The sequence below is a fragment of the Orcinus orca genome, chromosome 2 (assembly GCF_937001465.1).
Source record: "Orcinus orca chromosome 2, mOrcOrc1.1, whole genome shotgun sequence".
Taxonomy (NCBI): domain Eukaryota; kingdom Metazoa; phylum Chordata; class Mammalia; order Artiodactyla; family Delphinidae; genus Orcinus; species Orcinus orca.
In genome coordinates, this window is record NC_064560.1 from 134,491,432 (window position 1) to 134,510,196 (window position 18,765).

The following is an 18,765-nucleotide window of genomic DNA, read 5'->3' on the forward strand; positions in this document are numbered from 1 at the left end:
AATGTATTTTGCGTCAATCTTTACTTGAAGAATTTAGATTCTAACATAGTTTAACTCATCTTGATCATGTAATATTGAAAGTATGCAACAATATTATATCCACTTACAAATGAAAAAATAGAAGCCAAAAGTGGGTCCCTCATTACTCAGGAGGACCAAGCTGAGGGTATGCTACAGCTTGAAAATGTTCCAACCTGTTCTGAGTACTCTGCAGGACCTAACTGTTGGGAAGACAAAAAACTAGACGGCAAATCTAGAGATTACTAGCAATTTTTGAGCATAGCAGTACCTTAATTTCAGCTGTCTCAAAGTAAAAGAGGGATTCAACTAAAGAGCCTTAAAAATTACCTCTAAAGGCTTCCATCTGTTTCTGAATACCCATATGCATACAAAAGTCAAACATCAAATCCACATATTCTTCTGCATTATCCATTGTTACCATCTGCAAAGGAAAATTTGTCAACGTAATTGTTAATATCTAGGAATATTTCAGTAGCGCCTAGTACAACTGGCCTCATTAAGAGGAATTTTCTGGACTTACAGATATATCAAAAGCAAAATTTGTACCTCATCTTCACCACTTGGCTTCAGATCCACAGCTGTAAAACCATATATTCTTGAGGAAGGGCAAAACTGGAAATTTAAACTGGGAGGACAGAAAAGGATTAGATTAACATTCAGCTACCATTGGTGTTTAATTTTTAAAACACTGCCGCCAAAACCATGGGCACCTCCCCCAACAATAACAAAATCACTATACCAGCTTAGATATTAAGTATGGGGCCTTTTAAAATGCAAAACCGTGTGCCCAAAAACTATCTGGCCAACTGTTTACCAAACCTGGCTTTGCAGGCATTTCATGAAACATCACCTTTCATGTTTTACTTCCTCCTTAGGCACAAAATTAATCAACTATGGATTTTTGTAATGAATTATGGTAGCAACATGTTTACAAGTTATTTTTGCTAAAGAAACTTTTTTTTTTACTAAAGTTGTTCATGCTCTGTTTTTACCCCTGCCTCAAGTCAAACCTTGAACATATGAACAACTTATCAAACACAACTTCTCAATGTTATCATCAAAGAAAGAAGGAAGGAAGGAAGGAAAAAAATGACAGCAAAGCCTCGTAGTCAATCCAAAAATCACAGTTTAACATACCAAGGGTATAATAATTACACATATATAAATTAATAGAATTTTATCAAAAGATCTACAGCATCTGAGTTAGTTAATGCAGCCACTGGGGATAAGGCTTACATACAAAGCAAACTATTCTGAGGTTTTTCAAGTAGGCTATATATATCAATTAGCTAATGAATTTGTCAAAATATTATTGGCTTTGGACTGTTTACACAAGATATATATAGTTATCACATTTGATAAATCAGATAATATTTCAGATGTCTGATGATTAATAAACTATATTCTGGTATTCTGAGTGCTCTCTTTATAATATTAACAAATCAAAGGATCAAATCAAAAATCGACATTTCCTGTAGCATCTTATTATTGTTAACAGACTGTATATTCATATATTGCAAATCAGTGAAGACAAAGGAACAAAAGCTTTAGAATTTATTCATCCATTAGGTTGAAGAGTATATATATCTATATATACACACATAAAGCTTACCCTAAATCCTCTATGCTAAGTGGAGGCCCAGAACCTGATGGATTCTTCAGCACTAGTTCTTGTAATTTTGTGTTCTTCTCATCTTCAGAAAGACCTTTGTTGCTTAAAATCTGGCGCCTCTTGATAGCAAGGTCTTTAATTTCTTTTAAAAATCTGGCTCTGTGTGGGTTTACTAGTTCAAAGTCTTCCCAAGTTAAAATTCCATTAAACCAAGCTGGGGGTTTTGGTTTGGGGGGATCTAGAATAAATTCTGATTTTGAATCCTCTTCAAAGCTTCCTACTGAGAGTGAATCATGACCTTCTTCTGTAGAGGCTTCAGACTGACTTTCAGTACAGTGTAAGTCTCTATCACCTCGTGACTCATAAATCAGTTTACTCATATTGCTTTTAATGTCACCCATACACATAAGTTTAAAGAAAGGTTTAGAAATAGGTAAATCCACAAGTCTATTGTCTTGAATGCATTTGGCCAAGAAAATTCCAAGGAAATGAAAGAGTTTTGTGATCCTTTCAAGCTCATCACTATCTTGTGGAAATGGAGCTGTAAACAGTCCACATGATCTCTGAACATAGTATCCAGGAGGTTTCAATCCACCTCCAAGATCGACCTAATTTTTTAGAGGGAGAAATGCAAAAAAAAATGAAAAGATCCATAAACATTAAACATCTTAATTCAGCTATCTAAAAGTATCTATAAACACATTTTATTAAATAGGTTTTATAGACTAAATTTTACCCTTTAAAAGCATTTTAATAGTATCAGGATTATTCAATAATAAAAGTAGAGTCAGAAAACCTGGCTTACATTCTGGAAGCATAACTGATTTTTAACTTTCTAAAAGCAGAATCGCAAATCAAATCACAAAATGGGAAGTATATCTTACATGACGAGATTCATCATCTGGAAAGTTATCATCACAAAGCCAAGCTCCCAAATCAGTTCTCTGGAATTCTGCTGCCACCAGAGCATAAAATTCTAATGTGGGCCCCAAGCCAGTTCCTTCTTCTCCTAAAAATTCAACCTAAACATGAACAAATAAATTATGGGGGAAAGTAAGCTTAAAAAAATTTTTAATGATCCCATTCTTGCCAAAATCCAGTCCTACTGTAATATACTTTTTTTTATAGTAGCAGTATAATATAAGCCACACAGAAGTTTTTATTCCAGTTTTTCTAAAGAGAAATTTGATTTGTTGTACGCTATTCCATATTTAGACACTGTGGTGAGCATCGTCCATACATCAACTTACTTCTCGCAACAAACCTACAAAATAAATTATCATGTCCTTTTCATACCAAAGGAAACCAAATTTCAGATAAAGAGGTTATATATCATTTGCTTGAGGAAATGATGGTATACAGATTTATGTGTGTGTGCATCCGCACGTGTGTCTATGTGACACCAAAACCTAAACTCTTCCACTTATTTCTGACTTTAGGCAATCGCTTTAAAGGTTTTTTATCCATACTCCATATATTCCAAAAATTATTTGAGGCAGCTTACAAAAACACACAGTGCATGTTAAAAAATAATAATAATAATAATTGAGAATTATCTGTGTTAGAGGACTATATGGGTAAGAAGAATAAGATGAAGGCACAGAAAATTCTTTTTTTGGGGGGTGGGGTGGGGGTGAACTGGCGGCATGCGGATCTTAGTTCCCCGGACAGGGATTGAACCTGTGCTCCCTGCAGTGGAAGCACGGGGTCCTAACCACTGGGCCGCCAGGGAAGTCCCAGGCACAGAAATTTTAAAGTGAAAACCATAAGCCTTATAAATTTTCTAGAGGTGTATTGTATTTATCATAATCAGTCTGTGATCCAAAAATAAACAAACCAGGTGGCTGACATCTGTGACAGGAGAGGTATTTCTTTCCTTGTCACTCATATATAAGGAATAATATGTATATAGGATATAATCAACAATGCCCACAATAACATTTCTGCAGTAAATATACTGAATTTCTTACCGCCATTTGCTACAACATCTCTCAATATCTTCATGAGTGAAGATATTCTTTGCTGCTCATTAAGCCACGAGATCCTGACCCCTGAGGAGGTGAGCTGACATCCTCTTATGAAAGATGCTCTGCCAGAGGAGAAGGCCTTTGCACAGAGGGCAGAGAAATCCATCTACACTTCTATCTAATGCAGTTTTTTATGTGGTGGAAGACACAGACTGGTTCTCTGTCAGTCCTGCACACTACAAGAAATTATATAGAGGTACCTCAAGAACTGATTTCCGATCTGCATGTATTTGCATGACATTCTCAGCCCACTCCATCAGTGATTCACCACGTGGAACTTTCACTCTTTCATGCTTGAGACGACCAACACGAAACTCTCCAGGATCATCTCGCCTTACACTACTTGTGGTCCTTGTTCTTTCCACAGTGGCCTCACGTCGGTTTTGTAACCACACTATTGCTCTGAAATAGAAAAATATCTATGTAGCTGTAGCATACAGCAACAGCTGAATGTACTACTAAACCAGCAACAAAAGTAAAAGATTTAAGAATTTTTAAAAAATAGTATTTTATCAGATGATCAAATATACTAATCTTATTTCCTTAAACAAACTGAGAAAATACTGAGTCTATATTTTCCCTTTTTACTTTAGCAATTAACAGATCAAAATAAAGGTCTGTGGTCCAACCCCACACAACACATAAAAATACAGACAAACTCATAATACATAAAATATAAACATTTCCTAAATCAGAGAATGTAAAAAATGGTTAAGCTATCTTTATTACTGTGATACAAATTGAAAGCCAACACAGAAACAGTGTTGTGATTTTGAAACATTTTCTTTTTAACAATGCAGAGTTAACCCATCTAGGATGGGAGAAAGAATCTTGAATTAAGAATAAGAAGATGAAAGATCTACTCTCTCATGTGTGCTACAATTTTTTTGGTACTCTCAGGCCAATCAGCTATGTACTTTGAGAATCAGTTTCCTCATCTATAAAATAAAAATCAGGGAGTTACCTAGTGGTCTAGTGGTTAGGATTCGGGGCTTTCACTGCCATGGCCCGCGTTCAATACCTGGTCAGGGAACTTAAGATCCTGCAAGCTGTGTGGTGCAGCCAAATTTTTTTTAAAAAATTGGAAAAAAAAAAAACCCCCAAAACAAAAAAAAACAAACCCACACATATAAAATAAAAGTCATAACCAATGCCATTAATCACAGCGGGCCTATAGTGCTATGTGTGCAAATGCTTGGTAAATGATACGAAATGGTCCAACAATGTAACTAAGGGCAACAGGCAGCTCCATTTAAATTATAACTTTTTTACATCTACTTTGAAAGTACTCTGGGTATTCAATCACTCAACAAATATTTACCGAGCACCTACAACGTGCTGTACACTGCAGCTAGAGCAGTGAACAAAACTGCCAGAAATTCCTGCCCTCATGAAACTTTCATCTAGTGAAGGAGACAGAAACACAAAAAGAAGTAAAATGGTATGTTAGATTGTAGTAAGAGAAAAATAATGGCCAGAAGATATATTTTAATGTTATCAAAGCTATTTGCAAGCATTAAATTTTGTATTCTTGGGAATTTCAGCAACTAATAATTTATGTAAGCCGCTTAAATACTGTACAATAAATGCTAGCTAATGGAAAACACAGTACTTCAATCCACACTGCTTCAAGAGAGCTTATATCCAACTGGAAATCAAAAAATGTTTAAATGTTGACAACTTTTTTTTTTTTTTTTGGCCATACCTCACAGCTTGCGGGATCTTCGTTCCCCCACCAGGAATTGAACCCACGCCCTTGGCAATGAAAGTATGGGGTCTAAACCACTGGACCACCAGGGAATTCCCAAATGTCGACAACTCTTTACGAGAAAACAATATATTCCCTTCATCAATCTTGATATAAAGTATATATGTACATTTTGAGCTTATATAAAACATTTAAAAACACATTTATTCTAAAAATGTAAAATGATACACCTCCTACCTTGATGCACCAAATGCTGTACATGTGAAATACAGCTGTCTAGTTTCAAATGGTATTAGAAAAGGACACTTGCTGGTTAACTGTTCACACCAGTCTGGCAGAGCCCCACTTGCCAATGCCAATGGCTCCTGCAAATTAACAAATAACAATGTCTTAAAGCAATTATGAAAAAAGACAAAAAAGAGTCAATTCTTAACAGGAGAGATGGCGTGAGGTAGAAAAGGAAGGAGAGGCAATACATTCAAAGTCCAACAGATTGAAGAGTTCAAATATCTGGTTTTATTACCTCAATCTGCTGCAAAATTTTTGTTGTGATTTTTTTGCTAGTGAATTCATCTGGTGGAAAAGTAAACTGAGGCTGCTCATCACCTTCTGTAAAAGTAATAAAATTAATAAAAATATAAACTGACTTGCTTTTAAAAATGCCACAGAAACGAAACAAGGCTTCTTACAGACCTTCTTGGGATATTCTTGAATAAGGGTCACTTGCAACTATATACAGAATACGCAGAAGCTGAAGGACATCTTCTACTCCACAAGAATTCTGTCCATTGCCTGCTTTGGCCTGAGGTTGTTCTTTTGTCAAATTAAGAATATCACTACTTTGAAGAGTAGAAATGGCCCCCTGGTTTAACCCAGACTTTGTTCCATGCTCACAAAAATCCTAAAGAAACAATTGGGAAAACTAGCCATTAATCATTTTCAAGAAAAGCAATATATCATCCTATTAGTATTAATGTGAAAAGGCTGGAATTCTTCAAAGAATTGCCTTCTTTTAAAATAAAAACAGTATCATCCAAGTCAAAGCTTAACCAAGCTTTGTTCTAAACAAGAAAATTATCAAAATATAACCACTAAAAGCCACAGTTAAAACTACATATTTAGATCCAATGCCACAAACCATATTTGAAATTTTAGCATTGTCATATTAACAATGTTAATTCAACTTCTTTTTTTTAGTATGTCCCAATGAACTGCTTTTCCTCAAGAATATTTAAAAAGCTGCAAAGCACAAAGCCATTCCCAATCAAAATAGTGTTCTGATGCCAATATATACCTTATATGCAGCTATGAGCTGAGAACAATTTCTGTTTTTCCTAATACTTTTATTAGTGCCAGTTAATTTCCAGTGGCGCAGGAAAGCGGCGTCTGCATTCTTCTGCAGGTAGGTTATCAAGTCATTCTTTGGTAATTCATCAGTGCCAAGATACTGTTCCACATGCTCTATAGACCAACAACCCTACAATAGGAGAAACGAAATGTTGGCCTTTCCTGATTATAAAGTTTATGCTACTTCACATGCATTACATAAGGTAGCTTTAAGATCATGCATTTAACTTAATCTAAAGAATCCCATGTTGGGGTTCCCTGGTGGCGCAGTGGTTGAGAGTCTGCCTGCCGATGCAGGGGACACGGGTTCGTGCCCCGGTCCGGGAAGATCCCACGTGCTGCCGAGCGGCTGGGCCTGTGAGCCGTGGCCGTTCAGCCTGCATGTCCGGAGCCTGTGCTCCACAACGGGAGAGGCCACAACAGTGAGAAGCCCGTGTACCGCAAAAAAAAAAAAAAAATTCCATGTTGCTGATTTCTCCCTTAATTGTTCAATTGAAACACAGCGTTAGTTTTTCTTTTACTAAGTAGCCAAGAGCAAGACTCATTTCCTAAAAATAACTTACCATTTTTCCATTTTCCTTTTCTTTGTCAGAATCTTTCATTTCTCTGTACATAATTCTAAATATGAAGATATTATTCAAGTTAATTCATAAATCAAATGATTTGTGGTTATTTCTAATAAGCCTTCAATTCTTTAAAAACATGTATGAATGAGGACATTCATTAGCTATATGCTTACATGAAATACTGAACTCGGAGAATTTATAAGAAAAAATATTCATTTGTTAAACATAGGGAATAGCGGAAATCATATTCCTGAAAGAGTTATGGTTTATAAATCGAGCATTATTAAGAAAAAGCATGTATCAAACCTAGAACTTTTAAAGATATAAAGTAACATGCCATCTCTTATAACTTTCATACATTGTTGTAAAAATAAAATAAGATGTGTCTGCATCTGTGTCTAGATAGAAAGAAGGATAAGAATAACAAGGACCAAGAGGCGGTTGAGATCAAATTTAATATTCCAATAAAAACTGAAGGACGAGAATGCCATGAAGACCTTCTGTTCTATCTCAGAAAAACCTAGATTACTTTATTGGACATTATCTAAGATTATCAGTGACGTTAAGAGAATATCGGAAAAATAAACTAAGAAAAGTGAAGTTACATAGGATGACTATGATATAATTATTTATAATATTAAATTATATTAAATTATTTATATTATTACATAACAAATATTATTATAGGTAATACTTACTGAGCACCCTCTACATCTCATACAGTACTGAATCTACTTTACATATATTAATTCATTGATTCCTCACAACCACTCTCATTTTACAGATTAGAAAACGAGGTACTAAAATGTTAAATAAATTTGCCCAAGGTCATTGATATTATTTAGTGAATGAATAAATGAATGAACAAAGAGAGGTAGGTTTAACTCACAGACGCCAAAGCAAATAACAGAAAACATTTACTACTTCATACACAATCCCAGTCAAAGAGTTCAACAATTATTACATAAGGAGCTAGTCTAGATTATTTCTAAAGTTCCTCCCAGTTGTAAGCTTTAACCTTTCTCCATCAGGAGTCAGAAATGCTCTTATCTATTCCTGTAAACCAAGAGAACTAAATCTTTTCTGTTCCTATAATACAAAATATAGAAAATATTTCTTGGCTCATACACTATGAAAATATCTACTTAAAACATTAAATTAAAATCTCTTACGTGTATGTTGGCTCCCAAATACGCCTAAGTTTATCTGATTTCACATTGCCGTTACACGACAACTGAAGCAATTTCTGTACATAGTAAAAGATGGTTGATCTGAAATTAGTGAGTGGTAATTCAACTTCACGAGTTGTTCCAAGACCTGTTACTTTCAAAGTGAGGGCTAATCGAGGTGACGGAGTACATTCAACTTCTTCCAAGAGCTCTGAATGAGGTGTTCCTAAAAATATGGAAGATATGAAAAACAATTACACTAAAATAAGCAGTCCAGAAAGAGCACTGCACCAAGAGACAGGTTACATGAAATCTAAACGTTTCTGCCATATATCAGCTACTTAAGATTCTCCTGGGGACTTCCCTGGTGGCAGAGTGGTTAAGAATCCACCTGCCAATGCAGGGGACACGGGTTCGAGCCCTGGTCCCTGGTCAGGGAAGATCCCACATGCTGCGGAGCAACTAAGCCCATGCGCCACAACTGCTGAGCCTGAGCTCTAGAGCCCGCAAGCCACAACTACTGAAGCCTATGTGCCTAGAGCCCGTGCTCCGCAACAAGAGAAGCCACCGCAACTAGAAGCCCACACATGTGCCCCGGCTCGCCGCAACTAGAGAAAGCCCCTGCGCAGCAACAAAGACTCAATGCAGCCCAAAATAAATAAATATATTTATTTATATATTAAAAAAAACCCTATAGCTAGTGTCAATCTTATTAAAAAAAAAAAGATTCTCCTGGCCTCAATATTTTTGTTTTTTTAAAATGGGAAGAATACAGTTAGGTTAAAGACAGTGTACTAGAGAAGAATTTGTACATATGATAAGAATCTCTAGTTTTTATTAGGGTATACATGAGAATTGTATATTTCAGAACATTTTATTTTTATGAATGAGAAAACTAAAATTATTAATAATACTACATACAGAGAAAACCACATACTCAGTTAAAGACTTATCAACCTTTTGCTTGCATTGAATGAGTCTGTTATGAGGTAAACACACACATATACACACAAATACAATTAGTTTCATACGTATTTAGTGATGTACTCTCTTTTTTTTAATCTCAGGAATCTTTTCCTCATATCATGATATAGTTTTATAAAGTATTGTTTTATACACTGCATGACATCCCATTGTACTTTAACTGAACCATATCCATTATATAATGAAGGTCATTTCCAATTTTTAAAGAATACCTCTGTAGTCATCTGAGTGCAGAGCCAATACTTCTATAGTACCAATATGTAGTAGTAAAAATATGAAATATATTGCTAAAGAACTCTATCGAAAATCTGTACCTATTTATACTCCCTAGAATAGGTTTTCTTTTTTTTTTTTGCGGTATGCGGGCCTCTCACCGTTGTGGCCTCTCCTGTTGCGGAGCACAGGCTCCGGACGCGCAGGCTCAGCGGCCATGGCTCACTGGCCCAGCCGCTCTGTGGCATGTGGGATCTTCCTGGACCAGGGCACGAACCTGCGTCCCCTGCATCGGCAGGCGGACTCTCAACCACTGCACCACCAGGGAAGCCCTAGGTTTTCCTTTTTGAAGGGACCTTGGAACATCTTGATTCATACTCATTCTCACCATCATACTACATCACATACCTCACATTATACTATAAACTGTACTTATGTTCATATTTAACATAGGTATCTTTTTATCAAGTAATAAGTACACTCCACAGTAACATTTAAGTCTTCTTGAAGGATAATATACTGATTACAATAGCTGACATTTATTGAGACACACATCAGGTACCGTATCTCACCTCATTTAAACCTTGTAACTACCTTATCAAACAAGGACTTTATTTTCCCCATATAAGAGATGAGGAAAGCCAGGCTTACACAGATTAGGGGATTTGCCCAGTGTATTAGTTTCCTATTGCTGCTATAACAAATTACCACAACTGAGTGGTTTAAAACAACACAAATATAATTCTAGAGGCCAGAAATCTAAAATGGGTTGGGCAAGGCTTTGTTCCTTTTGGAGGCTCTAGGGAAGAATCCATTTCCTTGCCTTTTCTAGCATCCAGAGTCTTCCCATGTTCCTTGACTCATGGCCCCTCATCACTGTGATTGCTGCTTCCTGTTGTCAAATCTCCTCTGACTCTGACCCTCCTGTTTCTCTCTTATGAGGGCACTGGTGATTACATTGGGCTCACCCAGAAAAACAGGATAATTTCTCCATCTCAAGATCCTTAATCACATCTACAAAGTCTCTTTTCTCACGTTAAGGTGACATATTCACAGATTCTAGAGGTTAGGACCTACATATCTTTGGGAGGGGGCCATTAGTGTGCCTACCACACCCAAAATAGAGTTGTAAGAGATGGAGCTGGCACTCAGGCTGACTGACTCTGGAGGCCATAACTAAAACCACTATATAGCTTTTCAAAGTAAAAGCTGCATGGGAGTAATGCTTAGCAATTTTGATCCAGTAGAAAACAATACAAATTATCTACCTTTAAATGAGTCCTTGCTTTAAAGTTTATACAAATGTAAAACACAGTGTGTTTTTAAAATACTATAATTTTATAGCCAAGACATGGAAGCAACCTAAATGTTTATGGACAGATGAATGGATAAAGATGTGGTGTGTATATATACACAATGGAATACTACTCAGCCATAAAAAAGAATGAAATAATGCCATTTGCAGCAACATGGACAGACCTAGAGATTATCATACTAAGTGAAGTAAGTCTGACAGAGAAAGACAAATACTGTATATCAGTTATAATGTGGAATCTAAAATGTGATACAAATGAACTTATTTATGAAATAGACACAGACTCACAAATACAGAAAACAAATTTATGGTTACCAAAGAGGAAAGGTGGTGGGGGAGGGATAAATTAGGAGTTTGGGATTAACAGATACAAACTACTACATATAAAATATAAACAACAAGGTCCTACTGTATAGCACTGGAAACTATATTCAATATCCTGTAATAAACCATAATGGAAAGAATATGGAAAAGAATACGTATATGTATAACTGGATCACAGTGCTGTAAACCAGAAACTAACACAACATTGTAAATCAACTATACTTCAATGAAAAATAAAATAAAATACTGTAATTTGCTCCTTTTAAAAAAGTCTGTATTTTTTTTAAGGATGCATGGCTGATATATAGTTTCTCCTGAAACCTTTTACTTATAACCTGCATATACAAGTAGTACCCTACTTTTTAAAACTATACAGTACTGGGCTTCCCTGGTGGCGCAGTGGTTGAGAGTCCGCCTGCCGATGCAGGGGACGCGGGTTCGTGCCGCGGAGCGGCTGGGCCCGTGAGCCATGGCCGCTGGGCCTGCGCGTCCGGAGCCTGTGCTCTGCAGTGGGAAAGGCCACGGCGGTGAGAGGCCCACGTACCGCAAAAACAAAAACAAACAAAAAAAACTATACAGTACTACTTTATTTGGTACCTATTAAAATTAAATCACAAAAACTAAAATACAGTATACCTGGGGGTGGAATTTCTAGATCAGTTGTCTGCTGGACATTAGTACGACCAGGTCTAGGATCAAAAGCAGGAACCAAAGCTGAAAACTGCCGCTTTAGTACATAATCATCATCCCATGTTCTCCGGCGTCCCCCTTTAGTTTCATACTCTTCTTCTTCCTATTAAAATAAAATTCCACGTACAAACATTAAAAGGTAAAACTCTTTTTTTTTTTTTTTTTGGTAAAACTCTTCATTATTGCTAAAGTGATATGCTATCTATAAAATAAGGTATATGTCAAATACTTCTCTCTATAGGTATTACATGTTCTTATTCAACCATATTTCTTAAGCACAATATAAGCCAAACATGTAGATACATAAATTTCTTACTGATTTAAGTTTATGAAAAGTAAGTCACTGTATGGTTAAAATTTCAAGAGTCACACATCTGGTAATAAAGATAAATGAAAAGTCAAAAAAAGATAAGTAGCTTTAGTGATGGTTACACAAATTTATACATGTGATAAAATGACAAAGAACCATACACACACATTGGACCAATGCCAGCTTCCTGGTTTTGATACTGTACTCTAATTATGTAAGATGTAACCACTGGAAGAAACTGGACAAAGGGCACACAGGACCCTTCGATCTTTGCAACTTCCTGTGAATGTATAATTATTTATAAATAGGCTGTTTTTTTTAAAAAAGTGTAAACTATATTACATACTGAATTACATACAAAACAGATACAGTGCTTGGAAGTTGCTTTAAATTACTATGGGGCAAATAGTTCAAACAAGTTCGACAAAGTGTTGATCTGTCAAATGATGGGTTCTTGGGGATTCATTGCACTATTCTTTCTACTTCTAGCATGTTTGAAAAATTCCATAATAAAAGTTTTTTTAAGGAACATTTTCTCCTCTCCTTCACTTTTTGTATCAACAAAAAAGAGATCAACGAATTGTAAATATTGTAAATGTCTGATGTAGTAATTTTTAAATAAGAATTATCTATATACTTAAATGTACACATATAGACCCCCCATATTTTGAACACTTAATTGAAATTAACCTTTATAACAAATCAAACTGACATTTGACAGCTCTGGAACCAGAATGTCTGGGTTTTTATCCTGGATCCAAAACTTCTATGTGTGATCTTTAGTAATCATGAGGCAGGAGATACATGGGCTCCAGGCTAGGCATTTAAAACTGGTCTCCTGTTTACATTTCTTGGGACGAGAAAAAGACGGGCTTCAGGCTGGACACTTACAACTAGCCTCCTGTTTGCAATTCCTGAGACAGGAGATAGGTGGGCTTCAAGGTTAGATATTTAAAACCAGCCTCCTGTTTGTAATTCAAAACAGAAATAACAATAGAAACAGGGTAAATATCCAGGCTTTGTCTCCTGAGGACACTCTAAGATAACAGTCACAGCAGGGACAGAGAGGGGCTAATCCCTGTTTGAGTAAAGATCAAGAGGTCACATATTTCCCATCCTTGGGGCAAGGGAGACACTGCACATGTGCAGAAAGGCTCCTTGGGGGTCAAAAAGGAGGAGGCACCACCCCATAATATGTGATGAGGAGGCACCACCCCATAATATGTGATGCCAAGGCCCCCCATAGGCCTCTGGGCTGGAATCCATCTTGGAAAAAAGTAGCGCACACATGTTGGAGAGGGCCCTAGGGCAGGGCAGGTGTGGAAACAGAAACCAGGTAATTGGCTAAGGATAAACAAAGACCCGGAAGACCTGCCCTATATAAATGACTTAACCACCGATTTACTACTTTAAAGAGGGGGGACTTTAGGGGGGACGCCCACACCCTTTCTCTCCAGGTGTGAATCTCTGCCTTGCTTCTGTCTTAATTAAACAAACTGTTTCTCTGTGTTCTCTCCCACTTGTCTGCTGTGTCTCTGATAATAAACTTTGTACCTGTTTTTACAGTTTTTGCCTCCTTAAGAAATGCATTTTTCAACGGGGGCAAGAGCCAGGGAAAATTTGCTTCTAGCTTCTAGTCCCTGCTGGTCTGGTGGCTAGGATTCCTGGTTTTCATCCAGGCTACCCAGGTTCAATTCCTGGGCAGGGAACTAACACCTTGCTTCAAGCCACGGCTCACTGCTGCCTCTCCAAGGTCAATCACTTCACCTGAAAATTGGGTTTTCAGGTGAAAACCCAAAGGGTTGTTGAAAGGACCGAATTAGTTAATATACATAAACAGTGCCTAGCACCTAATTAATGATAAATGTTAGTTAATAGACTAATACTTCTATTACTCTACTATGAAAACTTAGAAAGTAGCTATTAACCATTTTAGTATATGTTTACTGCCACCCAAAGGCCAAGATGAGCAGGTTTCAAGTAAGAAATTCCTGTATGCATTATGGTAGAGCAATCATGGACTCTATCTGGACTATGGAACCCAAGCAGTTGGGCAAGTTTCTTTTTGTTTAACTCTATTTAGTAGCTTCCTGCCCTCACCCTGCCCCTGCTGTATATTTTTCTAGGCATTTTAGTTTGTGCTTTACTGTGAAAAGGGAAAAAAATACACTGTAGAGAACGTAAACATGAAGATATTACCTGCTCCCCAATAGGTCGGCTCCCCGCTCCAGCTGGGACCTGTGGTAGCTGTGAGGTGACAGCATGGTGTGTTACATCAGAGCGGGAGCCAGCTCGACGCTGCAGGGATGGACGTCTCAGAATCTGATACAGAAAATGTAAAGAGACATGTCTAATTATCTGACCCATATATATCTCTATTCAGCCTTGACCTGAACTATAAACCTATATTACCAAAACTGTCATTAGAAAACTTCATATTCATTAGCCATGTACATAAAAGTTACAAAGTGAATGTTTTAAATTCATCATGCATCATATACTAACCTTCACAAGAAATGTGCTAATATTCTATATGTTTTCTAAGCAAGATATACTAAAAGCATTTTTTGGAGTTCTCCACCCCACTATAACTCAACTTATGAAAAAACATGTTTTAATCTAGTAACATTTTATAAAGGGAAATAAAAATTATACAAGAAGTTAAAATAAAAGGCATTTTCAGGCAATAGTTCAATTTGAAGACAATCACAGTTATCAAACACTAAGATTTCTGGATCATACTGCCTAAGCTTGGGTCCTACTTTTCTACTTAACTCTAAATAATAAGGGCAAATTATGTTTTCTATGTCTCTGTCTCATAGGTTCTGTGTAAGGACTGATGAGATAACATGCAGATACTGCTTACAAAACAGTAGGTACCAAAAATTTCTAAGTATAACTATTGTGGAAGAACCGTGAAAATTATATTCTTTAGGATTAGTGCAGTTCTTCACACTTTAAAACCTGTGAAAACATCAGATGTGATATAGTGTTTTTCAACTATGACCAATTTATTTTCTTTCAAAAAATGTCATAAATGCTCAGATTAAAAGTGCTTTTCTTAATTAACCACATTTTTCATACTGGTGCCATATCGCTTGCTTCAAAGTTTAACCAGGACTTTGCTTTTCCTCTCCTCATTTCAGTTATTAACATCCTGTCTTAGTTGAGAGAATGGGGGACTCTCTCTACCATAACCTCCTCGTATTCTTGGTCCTCCTGATTGTCGTCTTCATTTTCATCATCTTCCTCATCTGGCTCCGGCAAGTCCTCATCATCATCTAGCTCAGCTAGCAGAGTACTGGCACGGCAGCTATCAAGGAAATCTAGAAAACAAAGCCAACGATCTTCCTCTTAACAGAATTAACAAAGCATAACAAAGTAACTTTGCGTATTGATTTTTCTTTTTTTTTTTTTTGCGGTATGCGGGCTTCTCACTGTTGTGGCCTCTCCCATTGACGCGCAGCCTCAGCGGCCATGGCTCACGGGCCCAGCCGCCCCGCGGCATGTGGGATCTTCCCAGACTGGGGCACGAACCCGTGTCCCCTGCATCGGCAGGCGGACTCTCAACCACTGCGCCACCAGGGAAGCCCCGTGTATTGATTTTATAATACAAAGGTAAAATGCCAAAGGGACAAGTATAAAGGCCACATCTAGTACTGACACTCTTCTACCACCACACATAAAGGATGAGTAACAATGGTAAATAGTCACAAGCATGGCAGAAAACAACATGGGATAAAGGATGGTCATAAACTAAGTCTGTATCTACAAAATCATTTTTAAAAAGGTCAACAATATGGGGTATGTTAAAAAATAAAAACAATCCTATCATTATTCTCTGCACAAGTCACAGGAAACATAAAACGTGGAAAGTGAACACTAGAATCATTCGCTCTGTCAACAATTATCTGTTGAGTACCTACTATGTGCCACGAATTCCGTTAGCCACCAGGTATATGCAGTTGTAAACAAAATAAACAGGGTCTGAGCCCCCATGGAGTTTACAGGGCAGAGAGGCATTTAAAGGTAAACAAATGAACACATAAATATAAACTGTGAAAGATCTTATGAGGGAAAAAAACAGAATTAAGTCGATCAGAGAGACCTGAGTTTATGTGACTGGGGAGATACTTAATGATAATGACTACTTAAAGATAATGTCTATTTACTATGGAATAATGTTAGGTACCATCTTTCATATTATGCAAATTATCTAGCACATAAAAAAGTTCAATAAACTTGAATCCCTTTTGTCTCCCTCCTTCTTAGGATCTCTTCCCTTCACCCTTCAGTAAAGAGAAGGTCAAATTTACATTGCCCCACATCAATGAAGATGCTGAGAAACTGTTCCCCACAGGAACTGAAAACAAAAAGAGGAATAATGGGTCTAAAACAAGGTAAGTTTTTACTGGATCTGGAATTAAAAAAACTTCTATGGATAAGAAGACAGTATAGTAGTATATACTCTATATTCCAAAAAAACATCCAGAAAACAATTTATAATTATTTAGTAGAAACTTGCATTTGTAAATTTCTGAACCAAATATAATTTTTTAAGTCTAATAATTATATAGGACTAAGAATTCAATGCCTTTTACTGTGACTTGCCATTGCTTATGAGACATATTCTGATTTCAGAATATTCACAGCTAAATTGGCAACATTTTTTCCTTAGTGACATAAGATAATCATAATTAACGGCATCTTAAATTTGACAAAATATATTACCCCTAACATACGTAAAGTGCCATCCTGCAATTTAGGCAGTGGTTCTCATGAACATGATGTGGTAGTATACAAAATAAATCAATTCCACTTTTTGGTTTATTTTTAAAGGAAAAAATATATATATGTATATATAAATTCCACCTCCTATATGTTACAATTCACTGAAGTCAGAGGTTTGTTTAACTCATCTTCCCTTTTTTTATCAGAGTATAAGAATATTATATATACATATATTTTCAAAAAGCTCCTTATTTTATATATTTGACCACATTACAGAATCAAATCATTTCCCTCAAAGTTTGCATATATAGAAATTATTTTATAAGGCAGATGTTACTCTGATCCTTCATATAGCAGCACTCAAAGAGTCCTCCAGTTTTAGAAATGTAGAAAAGGAAATTTTAACCACCAAAGAATAATTTTTAAAAGGCAACCAGTAGCCCTAACTCTTCAATATTCTTTCCCACTAGCATACCCACAACTTTCTTAACCTTCACATGATTTAGAACTAAAGCTTAAAGTTAACATATTAACAGGGAGAAGCAGAAGGCCTCCATGAGAAAAACGAAAGTAGAAAAGTTTATTCAGTGAATTTACAATACTTTGGTGTAACAATCATCATCATTTTACCATATACATATTTAATAGCTAAAGTAGAAACAGAGAGATGTAATACTTTTCCTAAAACCATAGAACATCAGATGCAATTCCTGGCTTGGAATAGGAGAGGCCAGTCTCAGAAAAGAAGAGGAAAACATATTAAAATGATGTATACATAAAATAGTACTTAAAATATATCTTCACATAAATTTTCTTTTATTTTAAATTAACGAAAGTAATTTTGAAAAAAGAACAGGTGATCAAGGATGTATGATAAAAGGTATTCTAAAACAATAGGAATTTACCCTAAGGAAATACACAAAAATACAATTCAAGGATGCTCATTCATAACAGTGTTGATGGTACTGAAAAGCTGTAGCTTAAATATCCAAAATGGGGGATTTATTAAATGACGATCATACAAACGGAGGAATATTTGGCAGCCATTTCATATGTTGTAGAAACTCATCGAACAATATGAAAATATTTCACAATGTACTGAGTGAAAAGAGCTTTCTGCAAAGGACAGAATCCCTTTTTGTTTAAAAAAACAAAAACCAGAAGAACATATATATCAAATGATATGTATTAAATGACAACAGTGGTTGTCTCTGGAAGGTATGAACTAGATGATTTTATCTGCTTCTATATTTCCTTTCTATAAAAAGTTTTACTTTTCTAATAAGATAAAATAAGATGATCAAAACATATATTTTAATTGAATCAAACGGTTTTATCACTGACTACATACCATGGAAGCTATAATAATGTATAAAACCCCTAAGCAAAATTAATTCATCTGAAAAAAATTCAAATGTTACCTAAATAAAGAATAATTCCCAAAAGACTTTGGTAATAGTTGTGATATTGTGATTTACAATAAAATAAATTTGGTCTTCGCCTCTGTTCTAGGCACTGAGTTCCTAAAACTCTTGGAATTTCCTAAGAGATAAGAGCAATAGAGGTGTCTTTTGTTATTCATAACCAGAGTTGGTTTGATGAGACTTTTAAAAAGCCCTAAGGTAATCTAGGGATGGAACTGGTTGTTAGTGGAACCAACCACAAGCAGAGGGTTGGAACTTTCATCCCACCCCTTAGACCTCTGAGGAGAGGAGCTGGAGGTTGAGTCACCAATGGCTAATAATTTA

At 36.1% G+C, this 18,765-nt stretch overlaps 2 protein-coding genes across 6 annotated transcripts in view; one reads left to right on the forward strand and one right to left on the reverse strand.

Annotated features, from left to right (window-relative positions):
* Positions 1 to 17,001, forward strand: part of AP4S1 (adaptor related protein complex 4 subunit sigma 1) — an 82,993-nt gene extending 65,992 nt beyond the window's left edge. The window contains exon 6 of the mRNA XM_033409939.2: positions 16,559 to 17,001. The gene's annotated coding sequence lies outside the window, so the exon portion shown is untranslated. The remainder of the gene's footprint in view (positions 1 to 16,558) is intronic.
* HECTD1 (HECT domain E3 ubiquitin protein ligase 1) overlaps positions 1 to 18,765 on the reverse strand; it is a 90,016-nt gene that overhangs the window by 3,227 nt on the left and 68,024 nt on the right. For 4 of the 5 annotated variants that reach the window (XM_033409913.2, XM_033409915.2, XM_033409912.2 and 1 more), the window contains 14 exons: positions 15,479 to 15,612; positions 14,486 to 14,608; positions 11,923 to 12,079; positions 8,454 to 8,676; positions 7,279 to 7,333; positions 6,663 to 6,845; positions 6,062 to 6,269; positions 5,892 to 5,977; positions 5,606 to 5,733; positions 3,861 to 4,062; positions 2,518 to 2,655; positions 1,634 to 2,241; positions 568 to 646; positions 349 to 442 (listed from right to left, as the gene is read on the reverse strand). In XM_033409913.2, coding sequence (XP_033265804.1) covers positions 349 to 442; positions 568 to 646; positions 1,634 to 2,241; positions 2,518 to 2,655; positions 3,861 to 4,062; positions 5,606 to 5,733; positions 5,892 to 5,977; positions 6,062 to 6,269; positions 6,663 to 6,845; positions 7,279 to 7,333; positions 8,454 to 8,676; positions 11,923 to 12,079; positions 14,486 to 14,608; positions 15,479 to 15,612 — 2,418 coding nt within the window. The remainder of the gene's footprint in view (positions 1 to 348; positions 443 to 567; positions 647 to 1,633; positions 2,242 to 2,517; positions 2,656 to 3,860; positions 4,063 to 5,605; positions 5,734 to 5,891; positions 5,978 to 6,061; positions 6,270 to 6,662; positions 6,846 to 7,278; positions 7,334 to 8,453; positions 8,677 to 11,922; positions 12,080 to 14,485; positions 14,609 to 15,478; positions 15,613 to 18,765) is intronic. The other variant, XM_033409911.2, reaches the window with a different exon arrangement.